Raw genomic sequence first — 19,797 nt, 5'->3', positions numbered from 1 at the left:
CTCGGCGTCGTGCCGAAGGCTCTTGGAATCCCCGTTGGCTGTGGAGTAGCCGTGGTCTTCTCTTTCATCGGCGTCGGCGTCAACGTCGACGATGGCGTCGGGTCGATCGACCGATGCGTCAAAGAACCCTTCGACAACAGCGTTGATGGCGCCGATCCATGCGTCGAAGGGATCTTCGACGACAGCGTCAAAGACGGTGCCTTCTTACCCGATGGCCCGTGGCGCTTTCGGGTGGAATGTTTTGCCGGTGCTGCGACTCGCAGCGTTTTGATTTTTTTGGGTTTTTCACCCAGGGTATCACCCTCAGCTGTCTTCGAGGGGTCGAGGCCGCTTTCTCGAAGACGCTTAACATTTTCTTCCTGAATTCCTCCCACTCAGCCTGATAGCTGTGTTTTGTGGGGCAGGAGACCCTTTCTGGGGAAACAGAAGATGACGAGGAAAGGGATCTTCGACGTCTCTCTTTTGAGTGTCTTGATCTCGACGAATGGTGGGAGCCACTTCGAGATCTAGAATGGGAATGTTTTCGATGGCGAGGAGACGAATGCCTCGACTCGGCCGAAGAAACTTTCAAGGAGGATTTGACTGACTTACCTCTCTCGAGCTTCCCCTTGCGCTCCTTCAAGGCTTTCGCCGTCATGGACATGCAGTCCTCACACTCCGAACAATGGTGCTCGGCTCCTAAGCACCACAAGCAGATCCTGTGTGCATCTGTTATCGACATTTTTCTTTTTTTTACCGCAGTCTCGACATTTTTTTAAGCCGGATCGCGGCATTGTCGGTTCCGATGAAGATGCCATCGAGAACGAATTGGTATATTTCGAGTAGATGTAGATTAGATTATCTGACTGAACTGAGCAACGATGTTCCGAGGCCCCACGAAGTGCAGAAAAACGGAACTGAGCAACGGATGCCGCGCGTGGCTATTTATGGGCATGGTGACGTGGGCGCCGATACGGTGGCCGTCGAGGGACATCGACTCGCCGGACGTCGACGCGCAGCGCCCTCTACAGAAAAAATTTCTGAGGTCAGCAACCTGGAAACGTATTATCAAAGATAAGGAATACGCCGGAGGACACAATCCCTTCGAAGAACAAGATACTTATCTGGTAACGTTCTTTCGATGGGATGTTCCTATGACGTATTCCACATCTATGACAGGTAATGACCACAGCTGTGCTACTTCAGAAAATTCTTTGGCTTAGGCGTCCTGCGTCGATGACATCGATACACTGTCCCTCGAGGGCCTCTGTCGAGGGTCGACGTCACCGGATGTTATATTAAGGACGCACGGCGCCCATAGCCTCAGTTGTAGTTTTTTCCCCAGAACGTGTGGCACTAATCTCCTGCCAGTATGACTGCAGAAAGCCTTGCCGAAACGTAAGCTGCAATCGCATAAGAAATTCTTTAGAGGGGCAGGTTGGGAGGGTTAGATGTGGAATACGGACGAACATTCCATCAAAAGAACGTTACCAGATAAGGTAAGTAACTTGTTCTTCGAGGGGATTGTGTACTCGGACGTATTCCACATCTATGACAGACTCCCAAAGCAGTACCAACGTCTGGAGGTGGGAAAAGAATTTACTAATTTAGAATATTAGAATGCCCAATCAAATTGCTGAATAGAGGACTGCTTACCAAAGGCCAAATCCTGCCCATGGATGGAGTCCAAAGAATAGTGTCTCACAAAAGTATGGACAGAGGCCCATGTGGCTGCTTTGCAAATATTGCGAATCGGAACGCCCCTCTGTAGAGCAGTGGAGGCCGCCATAACCCTAGTAGAGTGAGCCTGTAAGCCTACTGGAGGGTCCTTTCCCGCCAAACGGTAACACTCCGAGATCGTCAAAATGATCCATCTGGACAAGGTCTGCTTGGAAACAGCCTGACCTAAACGCCTTCCAGCATAACCTACAAAGAGCTGATCGTCCACTCTGACCCAGGACATCAGTGAGAGATAGAAACTCAAAACTTTCCTAGGATCCAACCTATGGAGCCTCTCCTCTTCCTTACCAGGATGTGGAGGAGGATAAAACACTGGGAGAATGACGTTCTGGCTCAAATGGAATTCCGACACAACCTTGGGATGAAAAGAAGGCCGCACACTAAGGACAACTCTGTCCTTATGGAACACAGTAAAGGGTGGCTTGGCGGAAAGTGCCTGCAACTCACTCACTCTGCTTGCGGAAGTAACCGCAACTAAAAATACAGTTTTAAAGGATAACAGTCGCAACGGAAAAGAATGTAAGGGCTCAAACGGAGCTCCCATCAGGGACTTTAAAAGCAAATTCAAATCCCATCCCGGCACCTGGAAAGGAAAGTCGACGGTGGAAACACATTAGTGAGCCCTTTTAGAAACTGTGAGACTGTCGGAAGCGGCCAGCATGAATCGTGCAAATCCTACTGGAAAATCTTGCTGGTGCGGCTTGACAGTAACGCTACGCAGACCTAGCAGATTTTGGTCCTTTCCTCTAATCCGCCGAGCCGTGCTGCCGGAAGCGACGGAGAGAGTCTCGGCGTTAGGGTGATCCCGAGCAGAGACGGCATCGGTGTATCGACCGGACCGGTGCAGAGAGGGGGAAGTACTTTGGCCCCTGAAGTCGGGTGGGTATAGGACACCCGACAATTTAAGAGGAGAGGTGAGAGGTGCGGTGCGGTACGTGACGAGGCTGATAGGAGTTATCACGACCTCCTGCCCACCATAACGTCTAACCTTGCCTACGCCATAGGCTCTGTGTATGTGTTTGTGATCGCCATTGCGAGCAGTGTGTCTGGTGTCCGGAGTCGGAAGCCGAGGAAAACGGGACCTACCCGGCCTTACCCCTGCGACATAAACCAGTCCTGCTCAAGTCCATCCTATCTATTGTTTGTATACATACGCAAACAACTTGTCTAGTGTAAACGCATTTCATTTCACGGCGCATCAATCCCTTCTGTCTACTTGCTATCCCCCACCTTGGATCTATCTCAGACCTAGCGCCTTGCTGCCCCCTCTACATTGCGAACCTCTGGCAGCTTCTGTACCACGTGTAAAAGACTGGTGTGAGCCTCTGCCAGGCATGGCCCCGCCTATTCCGTCCAAAGCAGCCCCCGAAAAACGCTGGCTCCGAAGTGACACACTGCAAAACGAACTTGGGGGGCTGGGAATGACACGCCGTCTGCATTTTTGAACCTTTCTGCTGACGACTTGGACGGGAGTCTGCCTTTCGTTATGCCGGTGGTTACGCCGGTGGTAGACACTCTAAAGAACTCTGTGGCTCAAAAATCACCTCCAAAACAAAAGCTGTTAATAAATAGCCGAAATCAACTCCACCACCTCCCACCCAACCAGACAAAGGCGTTGCCATAGGCCTAAAATTGGGTAGAGGAGTGGCTTTTCCTGCGGAACACAGAACGTCTGCCGACGATGGAGAAGTCTTTAAAGACGCATCGAAAGGGGTAAACAACGAAACAGCGTTAGCCATCGAGGAAACAGTTTTCCAGGCCTCCACCTGCTCTTCCGTTTCGACAAGTGGTTCCTTGCCGGAGGCTGTCGGAGGACGGTCTCGGCTGGAGCCTGAACGGTGGGGGCCGGATAACGTCTCCTTAGCATCGAAAGATGCTTTGTCAAACGCATCCCAAAACCCTTCAATCGGGGACAATGAGGGGGGTGGAGGGGAGACAAAGTAAACAAAAATTGGAGTTAGTCACGCTCAGGTGCACTCCGAAGCAAATGTCAAAAAGACTATTGATCCATAGAAACTTTAATTCTGCCTTAGTTAATTGTCCCATCAGAATCGCCCCGAGCGACTCTTTAACTTCGGACCAAGAGGACTTATCTATAAACCACATTCCAAGGAGCTCGGACGAGGAAGCGTTCGATGAAGCATTTGAAACTCCTCTGACCAAAAAAAAAAGGCTTCAGGACTCAACTCCAAACTCTGTGCACCCTTCGACTAAGACCACCGAGGAACTGGGTATCATCACCCCCACAAAGGTCACAAACCAAATTATGGAAATGATGTTTACAAAGGATCAGGGTAAAGAGTTTCCAGATCTGGCCACAACAGAGGGAAATACAAAAGGTATGACAAAAACAAAGCCAACACCAAACAAACTATACACGAAAAACAAAGAAATATGAGTCCCAAAAGCCAAGGGATTGCAAAGAGCATTCCAACTTCCTTGATTTCGTCCTCCTTTAAAGAATATTTTCTTAATCAACACAAAAGAAAACCTGATCATGATTCGGCGCTTTCTGACGCTGAGATCTTGGAGGCGGTCCAAGATCCCTTGCCCGTAAGTAAAGCCCGAAAGACTGACCAAAATCTCCCAAGGCAGGTCCAAAATGCAAAGGAATCAGCCTTTAAGGAATCAACTGCTGTAAAACTTTTTAGCATACCTGTTCCGAACCCGCGTGTTGAGATGCCACCGGACTCGTCGGTGTCTGTAAGACCTCAAAGAATGAGTGAGAGCCCCTCAAAGAGCGAAACACCGAAGACACCAGTGCCTCCACAAATTCAGGAGGCCGGTAGTCCTCTTCTATCAAACTCGACATTAGGAGATCGAAATCTCAGTAAACCTGCAGCAGGATCAATAGAAGACCGTTATGTATGGACAAAAGCCCACATACAAGAATCTTCACGTCACCCTAAAGGGCGATCAGTCGAGGAAATCAGCAGTGTTCAAAATTCATCAATGTTCGCAGACAGAGCTAGCACGGATCGAGTCCACTTTCACAATAGCGACAAGGGTCTTCACACACCGATCGCCAGTCAAAGACTCAGTGAAGTATCAACATCGGCTCGGAAGGACTCTCCAAGCAAGAAAATAGATCTCCTACACATAATGTCATCATTTACAATAGCCCTAAACCCCTTTGCCAAACTTTATGAGTCCATCAATGAAGGACTGAAAGATAACACCTCCACTTCATCTAAAATGTTGACTAAACTGACCTTCATTGAGGGCTTTATCACAGCCCTGGATTCATAAACTACGTTATCTCAGTCTATCATGGAGGCTAAAATCGCCAAATTGGAACCCCAGCTTTTGAAAAGGGACCCAGCAGTACATGTTTCTATGCCTTTAATCTCCACTGGGTCCCAGACTTGTGAGGGGTTTACCTCTATAGACCTGGCACCCATCTTCTGTACAAAACCTCTGCGGAACTTGTCCGCAAGAAGCAAACTTAGGACTCCGAAAGAGCTAGCAGCACAGAAGTCCCATAAAACTAAATCAACTAGAACTGAAATTCAACAACCTAATCAGACCCTGACACTGGGAGCAAAGAAATGTGATGCTAAGGCACCTCACCCTGTGTACTGGTCCTTGGCGCTGGAATAAGAGGAAAGAAACCAGAAGACGTTAAAGGCAGGGTGACAGAATGCTCCCAAATTACTCCAACACCTAATTCAGTCTGTCAGCCCCTGCCCACATCACCAAAAACGATCGAAGAATTCCAGCAAAATAGTGACTTAATAAACTTGTCCCAACACTATGATAACTTAGAAGATTTTCATGTCATAGTCATATCGCCACAACAATAAGGAAGACCTATCCAACAAGTTACAAGCAAAACCACCCAACCAATTGACAACGCAGCTGGAAATGGCAAAGAAACAAACAACTTGAGGCATCGGCAAATGGCGGTCGGCGAGGAGCAAATAGAAGTCAAAAGAAATCGTAGGAGTTCTGGCGAGGAAAGCTCGAAGAAGAAAAAGCAAGCCTGTGATCCCTGAAAAATTAAAGGGTCACCGTATGGACGCTCAGAGGTCGGCAAAGCAGGCTGAAAACTAAATGGACCCAAGAAACTTGACGAAAAGCTCGTTGGAACTTCATTCTTTGAACTTGAACAAGTGTCATCTAAAGATGCTTTCTTGGTCCTGAACAGAAAAGTGATGCTTAAAATCTTAGCAAAAACAAAACAGCTACAACATCTAATGACAAATGATGTCAAGTTAGTTGAACCCTATCATCGGGATCATAAAGCTAAAGCCTTTATTCACATAAGAAACAAAGTGCTTGCAGAAATTACATCCGATGTCTTAAAAGATCTTCAAAAACTCGGATTTAATCTATTCTCAGTAACCAAACCTCCACGAAATCAGCCTGAAAACAACACAAAGAGGAGAACTTCGCCCGTCAGGGCGCATTACATCTCAAGAACGGAAGCACTGTACAACCAAAGGCACTGGAAAGACCCTTCAAGGAGCAGGGACACCAGACATCGGCCCCTGACAAATGACCAAGAACACTCCGTCGGGAGTAGTGATGACGAATTGACTGAACCCTCACTGCAAAGGAGAAGAAACGGTCAGACTCTTCAGAAGCGAACCTATTACAAAACGGCGCAGAGTCCTTCAGTCAGAACACACTCCACGAATAAATGGGAGGAATCCTTACAAAACCAAACTCCCCGGCAAAAAGCGAAAGTCTCAAAAGGACCATGGAACTGGTTGGCTGATACGTTTGGACGGTCACACCAGAAATAGAAGCGAATCCTTAGCATCCAAAAACTTCCGAGGTATGAACTGAAACGTACCCCCAATTTGGCAAAAAAAGATCTGGTCTTGGCATCGTGGAACACCAGAGGCTTTAACCATCTGACACGCCCAAGTGACAAATCTGGGGTGCTTCGATATCCTGTGTTTACAGGAAACTAGGTTAGCTGATCCACTGTCATTGGATGGATTTGCAATAGAATTTTCTCCAGCTTCCAGATCCCTAATGGGAAGACCATCGTCGGGCCTCCTAATGGCTATCCGTATAGGATATGGGATCACGCCTAAAAACAAAATCACTGAAGCATATGGTCTCCTCGGCACCCTTACTTCATGGAAGCGATACGATGCTTCGCAGGACTCATGGAGAACTTCAGACCTAGCGATTATAAATCTGTATTGGAACCCGGAGAAAACGTCATCTAAGAAATTCTGCAACGACGTGGCTGAAGTAATCGATACAATCAATCTAGAGTTTGATACTGACAACATTATAATCTGTGGTGATCTAAATGATAAATGCAAAATACATACAACTTCTGAAAAATCAGTAGAGACCGACTCCCTGGCTGACAAAAGAGGGTGTGAATGGTCAAACTTGATAAAATCAAGGAATTTCTTTAATGCAGCAACTATAAGCGACTCTGGCCCTCAGATTCCAACTTGGGAAAGAAATGTTTCTTTTGCTACTTTGGACTACATTTTCGTAACTGAAGCGCTAATCCCATGGATTTTTCAAAGTTGTGAAAACGCGGCAAAGCGATCATAATTTGTCACAACTATCATGGGGAGTTCAGTTACCTGAAAGGTCATCATATCCTTTTCATGTGGAATAAAATAAACATCAGTCACGACTGCGCCTTACGGCCGAGAACATCAGAGCCATAAAGGACAGGCTGACTACGGACCTGGAGTCTACAACAAACAGTTCTGTCGTCAAAAGACCAGACTATATTCCTCTACTGCTACCACACAGGGTGCCCTTATCAGGAACAAAGGGTAAGAAACCCGTACACAACCACACCTACGATCGGTTGGTGGTGATAAAGAGAAGGAAACGAAGAAATCTAAAAAACTTTGCTACTAGGCACCAAACATCTGAGGCATGGTCGGATCACCAAAACGAAGTGCCCATTATAAATCATGGATAAAATATCACGCGGTGAGCCTCTATCAGAATGACGCTGAAGCCATGCAGAAATCCCTTGTCTCAAAAAACACAGGAGACTTTTGGGGCCTACTAAAAACTACCAGTGGGGTAAGGGCACCTCCGATAGCAAACGCGGTCTCAGAACAAAACTGGGTATCATTTTTCAGTACACTTTTTCATAGACCTCAGTCTTCTGCAGACAAAAATATACAGCATTTCAACAGCCACTGGGTCTCGCTTACAGATGTGGACGAGATCCGTAGAATAATAACCCAACTAAAAATCTCAAGAGCCCCAGGGCCCAGATGGGTGAACCAATATGGACATCGAAAAACACCCAGAAGAAAGGGCTGCTGCCATAGGAGAAATTTTCAAGCACTGCCATAAAGCTAGACAGATCCCAACGTCTTGGACCGATGTCATACTGGTCCCAATTTTCCAAAAAGGGCCCAGAGAAAACCGTCTAATTATAGACCAATTGCTCTGCTGGATATCTTGGGAACATTTTTTGCAACTATGCTGCTTTCACGTTTTCAGAAGTGGGTAAGAACCTCCCCTGCAGCTGATATTTTCCAGACAGGTTTCTTGAAGGGCGCTGAGACGGCAATGGACATCTTAATTTTAAACATCATCAAGTCAAGGGTAAAGTCAGGCTCCCCAAAAATCCATTTGGCACTGGTCGACCTATCGAAGGCTTTCGATATGGTCGATCGTGAAAAACTATGGGAAAAACTGAAAACCTGGGAATGCCCGACCCCGTTACTGGATCCAATCATGGTCTTGCACACACACACGTCTGTGCGTGTCCGTCTGAGCCAGCAAGGCCTCCTGTCAGAAAAAATCCCTACAAAGCGCGGGGTAAAACAAGGCTGTCCCCTGGCACCGGCTCTGTTCATCGCCTTTATAGGCGACTTTCAATATACCGAGGAAAAAATCTGTTAATTCCTGCCAAGAGTGGGACTATCTAAAGTTTCCAGGTTATGGTATGCTGATGATCTGATCCTGATGGACCAGACATAAATAGGGCTTCAACGACAATTATCAAATCTGTCTGCTTATATGAAAGAGAACAATCTTGAAATTAACACCCAGAAAACTAAAATCTTACTTTTCACCAAATTATCATCTGACTATAAAACCCCTTCGGCCTGGTTCCTGGAAAACAACAAATTGGAAGTGGTGACATACTACAAATATCTCGGGGTGTGGATTGATAATTCCCCAAATGACAACACCACCACGAAAGCCCTGTGGGATAAAGGAAGAAACCTGACAACCCAACTAAAAGCTGTAGACAAAAAATTTGAAAATTCTCGTGGACACCAGCTCTTCGCTTCTATAAGGCTAAGATTGTTCCCGCTCTGGCTTATGGAATGTGTGCAAATGTAACCCTTCCGGATGAACTTTGGCTTAAATTGGAATGGCCTTCCCATTGCTCAGGTGGTAGCAGAAGAAATCCAAAAAGGGGGTTGCAAACCCCTAACAGACTGGGTTAAGAAACAGAAAGACAAACTGGAAGAAATAGCCTGCACTGAAGAGCTTCTAATCTCAAAGCCAAAGACCGAATATAAGGTCAGACTTTAGCCGGGCACAGGAGACCTAGATTCAACCGTCTCCTCATCTTACATTCTCACAGTGTGTTCTCTATTCCCAATGACATGGGATGCTTTGATTTTCAAGCTGTTGGTCATATGCTGTTGGTCATATGCAAAAATTATGAACCCACATCTCATGTCACTGAGTACAGTTTCTTTTTTATATAGTGAATTTTCAACTATGTATGTTATTTCATGAATGGACATCATGGACTGTTATGAAAAGAAATAACTTGAATTTTCTGCACTAAAAATTTTTAAAAAAGCTTATAATAGAAAGCTAAATGGAAAATTAAAAATTTGTTTTACATATACTTTTTGAGTCATGCGTTTAGCACCAGCAAGCATGTTGCTTTTCTTAATGGTTGCCCAAAATGACATATTTTCCCATTAGGGTCTAAACTACCAGTGTACACTGAATTCTCCCCATACACCTTTCAGATTCATAGAGGGAAGGACAACCCCCTTATTATAGCTTCTCTAGCCCTCCAGTCCTTCCCGCTCCAGGGCAGCCTCTTTTCGTTTAACTACTCTAATCTCAAACCCTGGCAGAGTGAAAACAAAATCACTGCAGCTAGATTGGATTTTGACAAATGAAAAAATCCTCTTGAACAAACTATTGAAAGATCTCCCGCCGGGGCTTAAACTAAATACACACTTAAATATTGCGAAAAATTTCCGGACAGCGTTCTGAGAAGAACTTTCATGAGAGCTCGGCTTAACACTTTACTCACAAGAGAAATTGTGGCCATCAGATCTAAATCTACAACAGCTTCATGTCGCCTATGCGAGATTCCTGACCAGCTCCAACCGGTGAGGCATCTTCTGACATCTTGCCCAGCAATGTCCACCGAAAGAGAGGCGTACTTGACACCGCTATTATCCTATCTGTCGTTATTAAACGAGGAGTTCGGTTGGTATCGGCTTATTTCTGGAGACTCGGCACGATGGTCGAGGGCCGCAGCCAAACATTTAGACATTGCCCTGAAGCGCGCAAACCCTTCAAACTCAAATTTTCAAATGGACATTGACCAATCTGAAAAAGACAGTGGGGAACTCGACCACTGAGGGGAAGAAAAAAAAAATGAAACTGAAAGAGGTGTCTTAAGTGCGCTCATCTTCATCAGAACTTACAAGAGCAAAGAGACTTTTTGTAAAAATCTTTTATTGATTAAACAGAAGAAAAAAAACTGTGAAATCAAAGGAATCTTAAAATAAGAACATTCCTCAGATGAGCGCTTAAATATAGACAGCGCCGCCAGGTAACCCTTAATGGTACCCACTTGCAGGCCCTTGTGGGCTAAGGAAAGCAAAAAAGACAAAACCAAAGGAATGGAACATTGGAAAGGATCCACATTTTGTACCCTGCACCAGTCACAGAACTTTCTCCAACGGCAACGGTACAGGGATTTCGTTGCAGGCCTTCTGGCCGAAACCAACACCTCCATCAAGTCTTTTGGGAGGTCCCAATCCTTATACCTCAACCTTTTAGATACCAAGCATGAAGGCTGAGAGACTTGACCTCTGGAGGGAGAACCCGACCCCCCTCCCGTGAGAGCAGATCGTCTCGGTAGGGTAGACGGCGTGGGGGGCAGATGGACATGTCTAGAAGGTTCGGGTACCACGCTCTCCTGGCCCATGCAGGAGCAATGAGGATCATCCGGGAACCGAGCCTCCGTAACCTCTGCAATACTTGCGGAATGACGGGGACTGGAGGAAACGCGAACAGCAGTGGGAAGGACCACTCCACTACGAACGCAGCCCCCAAGGCTCCTCTTGGAGGAAATTCCCACAAGCAGAATCTTTCGCACTTCCGGTTGACACTGGTGGCGAAGAGATCCACTTGTGGGGCTCCCCAAAGGGCAAATATCTCCAACAAAACTTCCTGAGCCAGCTCCCACTCATGAGACCGCGTTTTCGTCTCTGGCCAGATGAACTGCCGAGATTGAAATTTCCTGCTGGATGGCCCAGAATCAGAGCTGCATCGCCTCCCTGCACAACGGGAATGACCATGCCCCCCCCTTTTTGTTGAGGTAGTGCATGGCCACCATATTGTCCGTCATGATCAGGACATTCTTCCTCCGCACAGTCGGCAGAAAAGCTTTCAGGGCTAGCCTGACGGCGACCACTGCATCTTGAGAGCCCACTGCAGAGATCACATCCGCAGCCTGGCCTCTGGCACCAGAAAAATGCAGGATGCCATGAGGCCGAGCAACCTCAAGAACTTGAACGCAGGGAGACTCTGGACACATTGAAATTTGTCCACCATCTGCAGAATGTGATGAGCCCTCACCTGGGGTGGCGAACACTGCCCCAGGGATATGTCGAGCACAGCTCGGATGTATTGGAGCCGTTGGGTAGGTGTCAAATGGGACTTCTTTAAATTGAGGGAGAAGCCCAGCTTGTGAAGGGAGTGGCAGGTGACAGACAGATGATCCAGGGCTTGCTCGGGAGAGCGCGCCCTGATCAACCAATCGTCCAGGTAGGGGTAGACGTGAATCCCCCCTTTCCTGAGATACGCTGCCACCACCACCATCATCAGCTTGATGAAGACCCTTGGGGCGGAGGTCAATCCGAACGGCAGGACCCAAAACTGAAAATGCGAGTCGCCAACCGCGAACCTCAGGTACTTCCTGTGCTTGGGATGAATCGGCACATGAAAGCAAGCATCCTTCAGGTCGAGAGACACCAGCCAATCCTGAAGTTGAAGGGCCTGGAGGACTTGAGAAAGATTGACCATCTTGAACTTGTCCTTCCTGAGGAGCTTGTTCAACCAACCCAAGTCCATGATGGGTCTCAATCCCCCGACCTTTTACGGGATCAAAATATAAGGGAAATACCATCCCTTGTTCCTCTCCGCTATAGGCACCAGTTCTATGGCACCTTTCTCCAGCAGGGATAGTATTTCCTGCACAAGGAGCGGATCCGGACGCTTCAAAGAGAGCTTCCCTGGTGGAGTGTCATGAGGCCTCTTCCGAAAGGGAAGACAATAGCCGTGGGATATGATCTCCAGAACCCACACATCTGAAGTAATGGCTCACCATTCTCCAAGATGCTGCGAAAGTCTGCCCCCAACCAGCGAACCATGGGACATGGTCTCATGACTGAGCGGACGCGGCTGCGGCAGTGCATGAAGTCAAAGAGGCAACTGCCCGAGCGACTGTCAGGTTTCCTTAATTACTGTCATCAGGTTCCCTTTAATTACTGTTAGGTTCCTTTTAATTATTTCCCTTTATTTCTGTGCGGGTTTGGCCTTGACCTTTCTATACAGATTCCTGGCTCTGGCCCAAGGCAAGATGGAGTTTTACAATAGAAGCCTTGATTGGCTAGAGAGAACTGCAGGACAACAATCAACGTTCTAAACTGTCACTCTCTGCCTTTGATCGTTGTAACCCCAGCTGAGAGGACGTGTCTGTAGCGGCTCCTGCTGAAGTCTTGGGCCTAGTGGATTTGAACTTTCAAATCCTGGCAGTCGAGCGGCTACTTATGCGGGGTTGTTTAGGAGAAGAATTCAGGTTTGCAGGAGAGTTTCTGGAAGTTCTTTTGGAGAAGAAACAATTCTTAAGCTAAGTGACTATTTGGATATGTAAATCTTTGCTCAGATTCATTAGAAACTTTAGGAGATTGTAAATGAAAATTCAAAAGAAGAACTGATTTTACTCTGTTTATAGTTCAACGTTTAATCTTTAAACGTGCGCGAGCAATGTTAGACTGTTACGTGTGATCGTAGCGCGAGTGCGCGAGCGTGAGAAAAGACTGCTACGTGAAAACTACAGCGCGTGAATTCATTGCGCGTGTACGCGTGCGCGAGAAAAGACTGCTACGTGATTTCTATACCGTGTGTGTTCCAGCGCAAGTGTTCAAAGCGCGTGTGTTCATTGCGCGTGTAGTTATAGCGCGAGTACGCGTGCGCGAGAAAAGACTGCTACGCGATTTCTATACCCCGTGTGTTCCAGCGCGAGTGTTCAAAGCGCGTGTGTTCATTGCGTGTGTAGTCATAGCGCGAGCACGCGAGTGCGAGAAAAGACAGCTACGTGATTTCTATAGCGCGTGTGGTCATAGCGCGGGTGTTTATAGCGCATGTACGCGAGAGTAAGAAAAGACTGCTACGTGACTTTTTCAGCGCGTGTTTTCTTAGCGCGTGTGTTCCTCAGCGCGTGTTTTTTCTCCGGCGCGTGTTTTCTTCAACGCGTGTTTTGCGCGGGTACATTTTTGCACGTGTGTGTGAAAAGGTTTCAACGGACTTTGGAAAAGTTTGCAAGTTCTTCAAGAGACTATGAACTTCATTTATTAACAAGAAAGAACAAGATTCATCTAAGTCTTCTTAACTGGAACATTTAACAGTTTATAAGGCAAGAATCAAGGTTCTTAAGAGTTCAATAATCAAAGGAGTTGCTGTTATTTTCAAGACTTTCAAAGCAACAAGAAAGGTATAAAGATTTTTCAGCTATTACTCCAATCTTCTCTAAGATCTTAAAAGAGAAGAACCAGGTATGATTCTTTACATTTTAGTTAAGGATATAAAGTTTTCATAATTTAAAAGGTAGTAAAGTAATTTGAGGATTCTGTATGTTCTTATGTATTCACTGCAGGTTCCGCATCAGCTAGTCAGAACGTCGCCAGCCTGGTGTTTCTTATGTTATCCACTTCCCCCTTTCCCGTTGGGGTGTAGTTAACAGAGACGAGAATTATCGGGTTCTGAGGATTACACTTCAGGGGGATCATCAGGGGTTCAGCAGCTTCCGCGGACACAGGATAACTCTCAGCCTGACAGCGGCTTTGGCACCTTGAGTACCTTGCTTTCCACCTCTGGTACTCCTACGGTGGCCGCAGGCAGAGTAGTACCGAAAGGAGACTCCCCTCCATTGCTGTCCCCTAGGACGAAAAGGCGGAGGTTGACGTACTGCAGCGCTCAAAGACTTTGCTGCAGCTTTGGAGGTCTGCAACCTCTCAAGGCTCTCATCAGCCTTGCTGCCAAACCGATAGACACCATCAAAGGGCATGTTGAGAAGCTGGGCTTGCACATCTGGAGCAAACCCCTACTTCCGGAACCACACAAACCTGCGTATCACGGTGCTCGCAGCAGTGGACCGGCTGGCACAGTCTGCCATGTCCAGAACCGACTGAACGGATTCACACATGGCATCCTTGCCGTCTTGCACGAGGGCTAGAAAACCATCCCGTTTTTCCCCTTCAGGAATATGCTCAGCCGCCAAAGACGCACAATTCCACAGAGTGTGAGTGAATCTTGCGCCTTCAAAGTCATACATCTAGAAGAAAATACCTTTTTCGCCCAACCATCAAAGCGCTTGTCGTCCCTATCAGGAGGGATAGTAGGGTACGCAGCCTGCTTTGCTTGGGCCGTAACCGCCTGCACCATCAAACTCTCTGGAGTAGGGTGTGTCGACAAGTAGCAGGGGTCACTACTGGCTGGGCTGCATTTTTTCGAAAGCGACTTTTCAACTGCCGGGAGACTCTCCAGAGCAGTCCAAGCCGCCGCCCCCCTTCTTTGCAAAGCCATGTGAAATGGCAACACCGGGTCAGTGGGTGGACCTTGGTCCTGGATGTCCGTCAGATCATCCTGATCAAAATCAACAGGTGGAGCAGACCACCCCAAGTATTCTGTTACCCTGGACATGAGACGCCTATAGGAGGATTCGTCATGTGTTCCAGGCTCAGACATGCCAAACTCCACGTCCGGAGAGGTGTCAGGACCATTGGCATCATGCAAGGACTGACTGAGTTCTTCCATCTGACTGTGACCAGACAAAAGGTCATCAGGGACATCAGGAGGCACAACCATCTCCTCATCAGACCCTTCCTCCACCTCTGAAATATACTCCAAAGGTTGGAACAAGTCCAATCTGGGAGGAGGAACAGAGTAGGGCTCAAAAACAGGCCTCACAGATTTACTGAGAGCCTTCCTCAAATCTTCCACAGCCCTCCGGGGCACCTCCGGCAAATCTTCCACAAAAGGCGTTTAGGGAAGCGTCGTGAAAGTCGAACGAGGCGCCGACGGCATCGACAACTTCCTCGAGGGCGGAACCTCGAGAGCATGTTTCGACGGACACGGCGCAGATGGCGTCAACACCTTCCTCTAAGGCTTCACAGGTTCCGACGGTCTCGATGGCATCGAGGACCGGGACCTGGATCTGGCACGGCTACGGCGATCTTCCTTGACGGTCAGGACCTCGAAGGCTCCCGATGAACGCGCCGACCACCAGTGCCCGAAGGCGTGCAAGTATTGGACCAAGCCTGTTTCCTGCCGGCTTCTTTCGAAGGCGCGGCTGGTATTATGCCTTGCGATTCGAAAATCGCCATCATCTGTTGGTGGAATGCATCCCATTCTACCCGCGACAAAGACTTGGCAGAGTCCTCCGACGAGGACGGGAAAGGCGACCGGTGACGGCACTTCTGCAAATGCCTCGAAGAGCCAGAGGAATGACGGGAACCACTCCGATACCCCCTGGACATTCGCCGATGCAGAGAGTCGCCACTCGAGTCATCGGTCGAAAGCCCAGCAGATTTCGACTTATGGGGCTTAGACACCCTACCTACCGTTAATTTCTTCTTCCGTTCCCGCATTGCCTTCGATGTCAGGGACTGGCAGTCATCGCCGTCGTCGGTGGCGTGGCTTTCACCGAGGCACCAGAGGCAGATGTCGTGTGGGTCCGTGATGGACATTTTCGAACCGCATTCCCGACATTTTTTAAAACCTGACTTCGAGGTAGAAGACGAAGACATTGTTTTCGAAGTAGAAGAATCGAGCGCGCCGAGATTCCAAAGCAAACACGTTTGCGGAAAAAACGGAACTGAGGCTACAGGCGCCGTGCATCCTATATATAACATCCGGTGACGTCGACCCTCGACTGAGGCCCTCGATGGACAGCGTATCGACTTAGGACGCCTACGCCGAAGAATTTTACGAAGCAGCACAGCTGTGGTCATTACCTGTCATAGATGTGGAATATGTTGGAGGACACAATCCCCTTGAAACAGCCCTCTTGGACCTTAAAATCCAAATGGACGAGGCAAGGGACAATGGTAAGCTTGTCATGCTCCTGCTGTTAAACCTCTCGGCAGCCTTCGATCTTGTCGATCATCAGATTCTCACTGATCACCTGTCCACAGCAGCTGCCTTCTCTAGCAATGATTATACCTGGATACAATCATTTCTGTCCAATCGTACCACCAGGATCTTCACACCTTCTGCCTCTGCGGACTCTATCCCCATCCACTGCAGCATACCACTTGGCTCGTGCATCTCGCCCACGCTCTACAACATCTTTACGAAGCGCCTCTTTGACCGCCTTGACAACCTGGTTGTCACATACACAAATTACGCCGACGACACGCAGGTTCTCATCACGCTATCAGGATGCCATGAAGATGATGCTAAATGGATCAACGAGATATACTTGGAAATCCAGGCGTGGATGGCATACCACAGCCTGTGCCTCAATGACGCTATGAGTCCTTTAACATCGATGGAAACACGATCAAAGTGGCCAAAGAAATTAAAACATTGGGGGGTATTCTTAGACTCTACCCTCTCTTTCAAGAAGCAAGTGAATGCCACTGCCTCTTCCTCGTCCTACACTAACAAACAAATTAACGCCTCCAAGTCATACCCCTCACCCAGTAGCTGCAACACCTTAGCCAGGGCACTAGAGCTATCCAAGATTGACTACTGCAACACCCTATACCTAGGCACCTCAGAAAGGAACCGCAACAAACTCCAGGTCCCCCCTCAAAATAACACTTTAAGATCTGCATTCAGTCTACCGAGATCCACGGACATCACTAGCTTTAGACAGGACAACCACTGGCTTCCAGTACGAGATAGAATTGCCCTCCACACACTCGTCATCACCCACAAGTGCCTCTCAAATGCCTAAATACCTGGCAGACAAAGTCAACAAACGCCAACCAATTAGACCAACCAGAGCCGCCTACTCACATTGCCTTACTGTTCCTAGATTCCTCCTAAAAAGAGCGGGGAGAGCGAGCTTCCCTGTGTTAGCTGCCAAACAGTGGAACGCCCTACCCCTGAGACTTAGAATGGAACCCGCATTATGGACCTTTAGAGCCAAAGTAAAGGACTGGCTCTTCAGTAAGAAACATGAGTGATCAGCTATTTAACACTCACCATGCATCCTCCAGACCTGCTTATTCCCTCTTGGCCTGCTGTAACACTAGCAACCTAACCTGATATTTTACCTCATTATCCCATGTCTCGACCCTTATGTAACCATGGTCGACCTGCACTTATTTCTTCTTCTATTACTATTCTTGTTATTCTCTTATGTCTAAACTGTCTGCAACCATTGCTTAAGCCTTGTGCACCCAGTTACCTGAGGGTTCAATGCATGGTACAAATAAAGAAACTAAACTAAACTAAACAAGTAGATTTGGGAAAGAGTATAGAAGTAAGTAGAATGGATGTTCATAGTGTGTAGGGTAAATTAGACAACACACAGGAAGCTGGTGTCAGGAGGTTAAGCTAATGCTGGCTGTATTCTTATGGTTGTTGACTGACAAACTGTAATGGGAATGCCGACTTACTCTTGTGTCCTGTGGTCAGCCTTTAATATGTATAGGCTACAAAACATCTCATTACACTGACGGAACAAACATTGCAACTTAAAAGAACCACATTTGAAAACATAGCTTACCATGAGATATCCATGATGGACTTGTCAAACAGCTCGTGTATGACTACCAGTGGCCTTTTCAAGCATGTAAGCTATAAAGGAAAAAGGGAAAGATAGGAGAACAGATTAACATCTCACAAGATGGTGTTCCATTCAGAAAGTCCATGTGGCTTTAATGATGCACTGATCCACACGATAACCACAAGGTTTTGTGACGTGTTAAATGTTCAAATTAGCCCTTTCAAATCAAAGCCACACAAATCGCCAGAGGTCCACTAGCTCTCATTTTTATCAATCCTATATATTTTTAAAAACACAACTCACACCATGGAATGTCATTCCACATGCATGGTATTGACTCCTTACTACATAGGATCAAAGCCAGGCACAAAAGGCATCCTGCTTAGAACATAAACAGGTGTCGATTGCTTTCTCCCATCGTTAGATTTAGGATTAGACAGGCACTGAAGTTCAATAAACACCCTTGAACTGTGATCACTTGTGTCTGTCTTACTGTTTCATACCATGCCTTCCTTAGAGCTCCCACGCTAGACGTCCTCAGGCAAGCATCTGAGGATGTATCCAGCAGTTTGCTGATTCTCTTAGCCACAGGTGACCCTGTTTTTTTTTTTTGGTTTCGTTTACCGCTTTTATGGGGTACACCTGTGGGAGGCCCTAATGGGTTACAGGCTTTCTTGCCCCTTCTTTTGCCCTCCTTTGTTTGCCCACTCTGGGGTATGTCTCGGAAGGCTCCTCGTGGGTTACAGACTTCCTTTGCCCCATGACGGCTTTCTTTCATTCATCCCATCCTGGGGTACGCTCTCGCAATGCCCCTCACAGGGTACAAACTTCGTTATCCCATTTGCTTGCTCAGTTTTGCTCACCCCATCCTGGGGTTTGTTCTCGGTCTGTCCCTTCTCTTGCTCCTTTATGTCTTCTGGTTCTTTCACCGCATCCTTGGGTATGCTCTTGGTAGGCCCCACGCGGGTCATGGGCTTCTTTGGCTTATTCGGCAGTGATGCTCTAAGCCATTTTGTCCAGTTGGGAGCATTGGTGTCTGTGATCCAGGATTCCGGTAATTCTCGCCTTTGGTGGTGGTGAATCCTGCCTCAGCGGACACTCTCTGGCTTGAGGTACCGCATTCGTCGAAGCTACAGGTTTCTCCACACTGTCTCTGGAGTCAATTAACCACAGCGTCTGCTTCGTACTCAGCTCCTCCTCTGTGCAGCTCCATGAGCCTGCGTTCCTCGCTCCACAGCAGATGCTCTCCAACTTACTGCTTTTTCATCCATCTTTAAGTGACTCCCTGAAACGGACAAAGAAACTTGACTGGTGCTGCCTACCACAAGCAGGTGCTGAAAAATGCAAGACAGAACCAAACATTAAAGGGGTTCTGCACGGTTCCATGTGTTAAAATCGTGGAAAAAATGGTAGTGAACACAAAATATTGCGGCAAAAAGGCTGTGGTTTTGCGGCCGCAATCCATGTAAAGGATGCGGGGGACACCACCGCAACCCCCGGAACCATTATACCATGTAAGGGGAACGGAGGACACCACCGCAAAGCCTGCTCCCCTTAAATGGTGTAATGGGGTATACCTTTAAAGGGTCAAACCACTGCATTTTTGCAGCGTTTTTTTGTTCAGGTGACATTTTTGCTGCGATTTTATCACTGCATACCCTCTGCACACAATTACCGTGCTCACTTCCCATGTAACCAAAAAACATGTCATCCGTATGGGAAAGGGAAGGTGGCGTGGTATCTTCTGTGGGCATTCCTTGTGTCCGGAGGGGAATAGGGGTCAACCCCAGTGGGATCCCGCTTGCCTTGTCCCCTAGAGAGGGTGATGCTCTCTTCCCTAGTCCCGAAGGTGGTGGCTCCACCTTGGGGAGAAGGAACACATTCTTTGGATTAGTCACAAC

The 19,797-nt window shown here is 47.6% G+C and overlaps 1 protein-coding gene across 1 annotated transcript in view; it reads right to left on the bottom strand.

Moving 5' to 3' along the window:
- HIRA (histone cell cycle regulator) overlaps positions 1–19,797 on the bottom strand; it is a 1,376,152-nt gene that overhangs the window by 1,009,127 nt on the left and 347,228 nt on the right. Inside the window, exon 10 of the mRNA XM_069620059.1 lies at positions 17,897–17,967. Within this exon, the coding sequence (XP_069476160.1) occupies positions 17,897–17,967 (71 nt within the window). The remainder of the gene's footprint in view (positions 1–17,896; positions 17,968–19,797) is intronic.

The sequence above is a fragment of the Ambystoma mexicanum genome, chromosome 10, assembly GCF_040938575.1.
Source record: "Ambystoma mexicanum isolate Mex_15411 chromosome 10, UKY_AmexF1_1, whole genome shotgun sequence".
Taxonomy (NCBI): Eukaryota; Metazoa; Chordata; class Amphibia; order Caudata; family Ambystomatidae; genus Ambystoma; species Ambystoma mexicanum.
The sequence above is the reverse complement of the archived record's forward strand: the minus strand, read 5'-3'. Positions and strand labels throughout refer to the sequence as shown.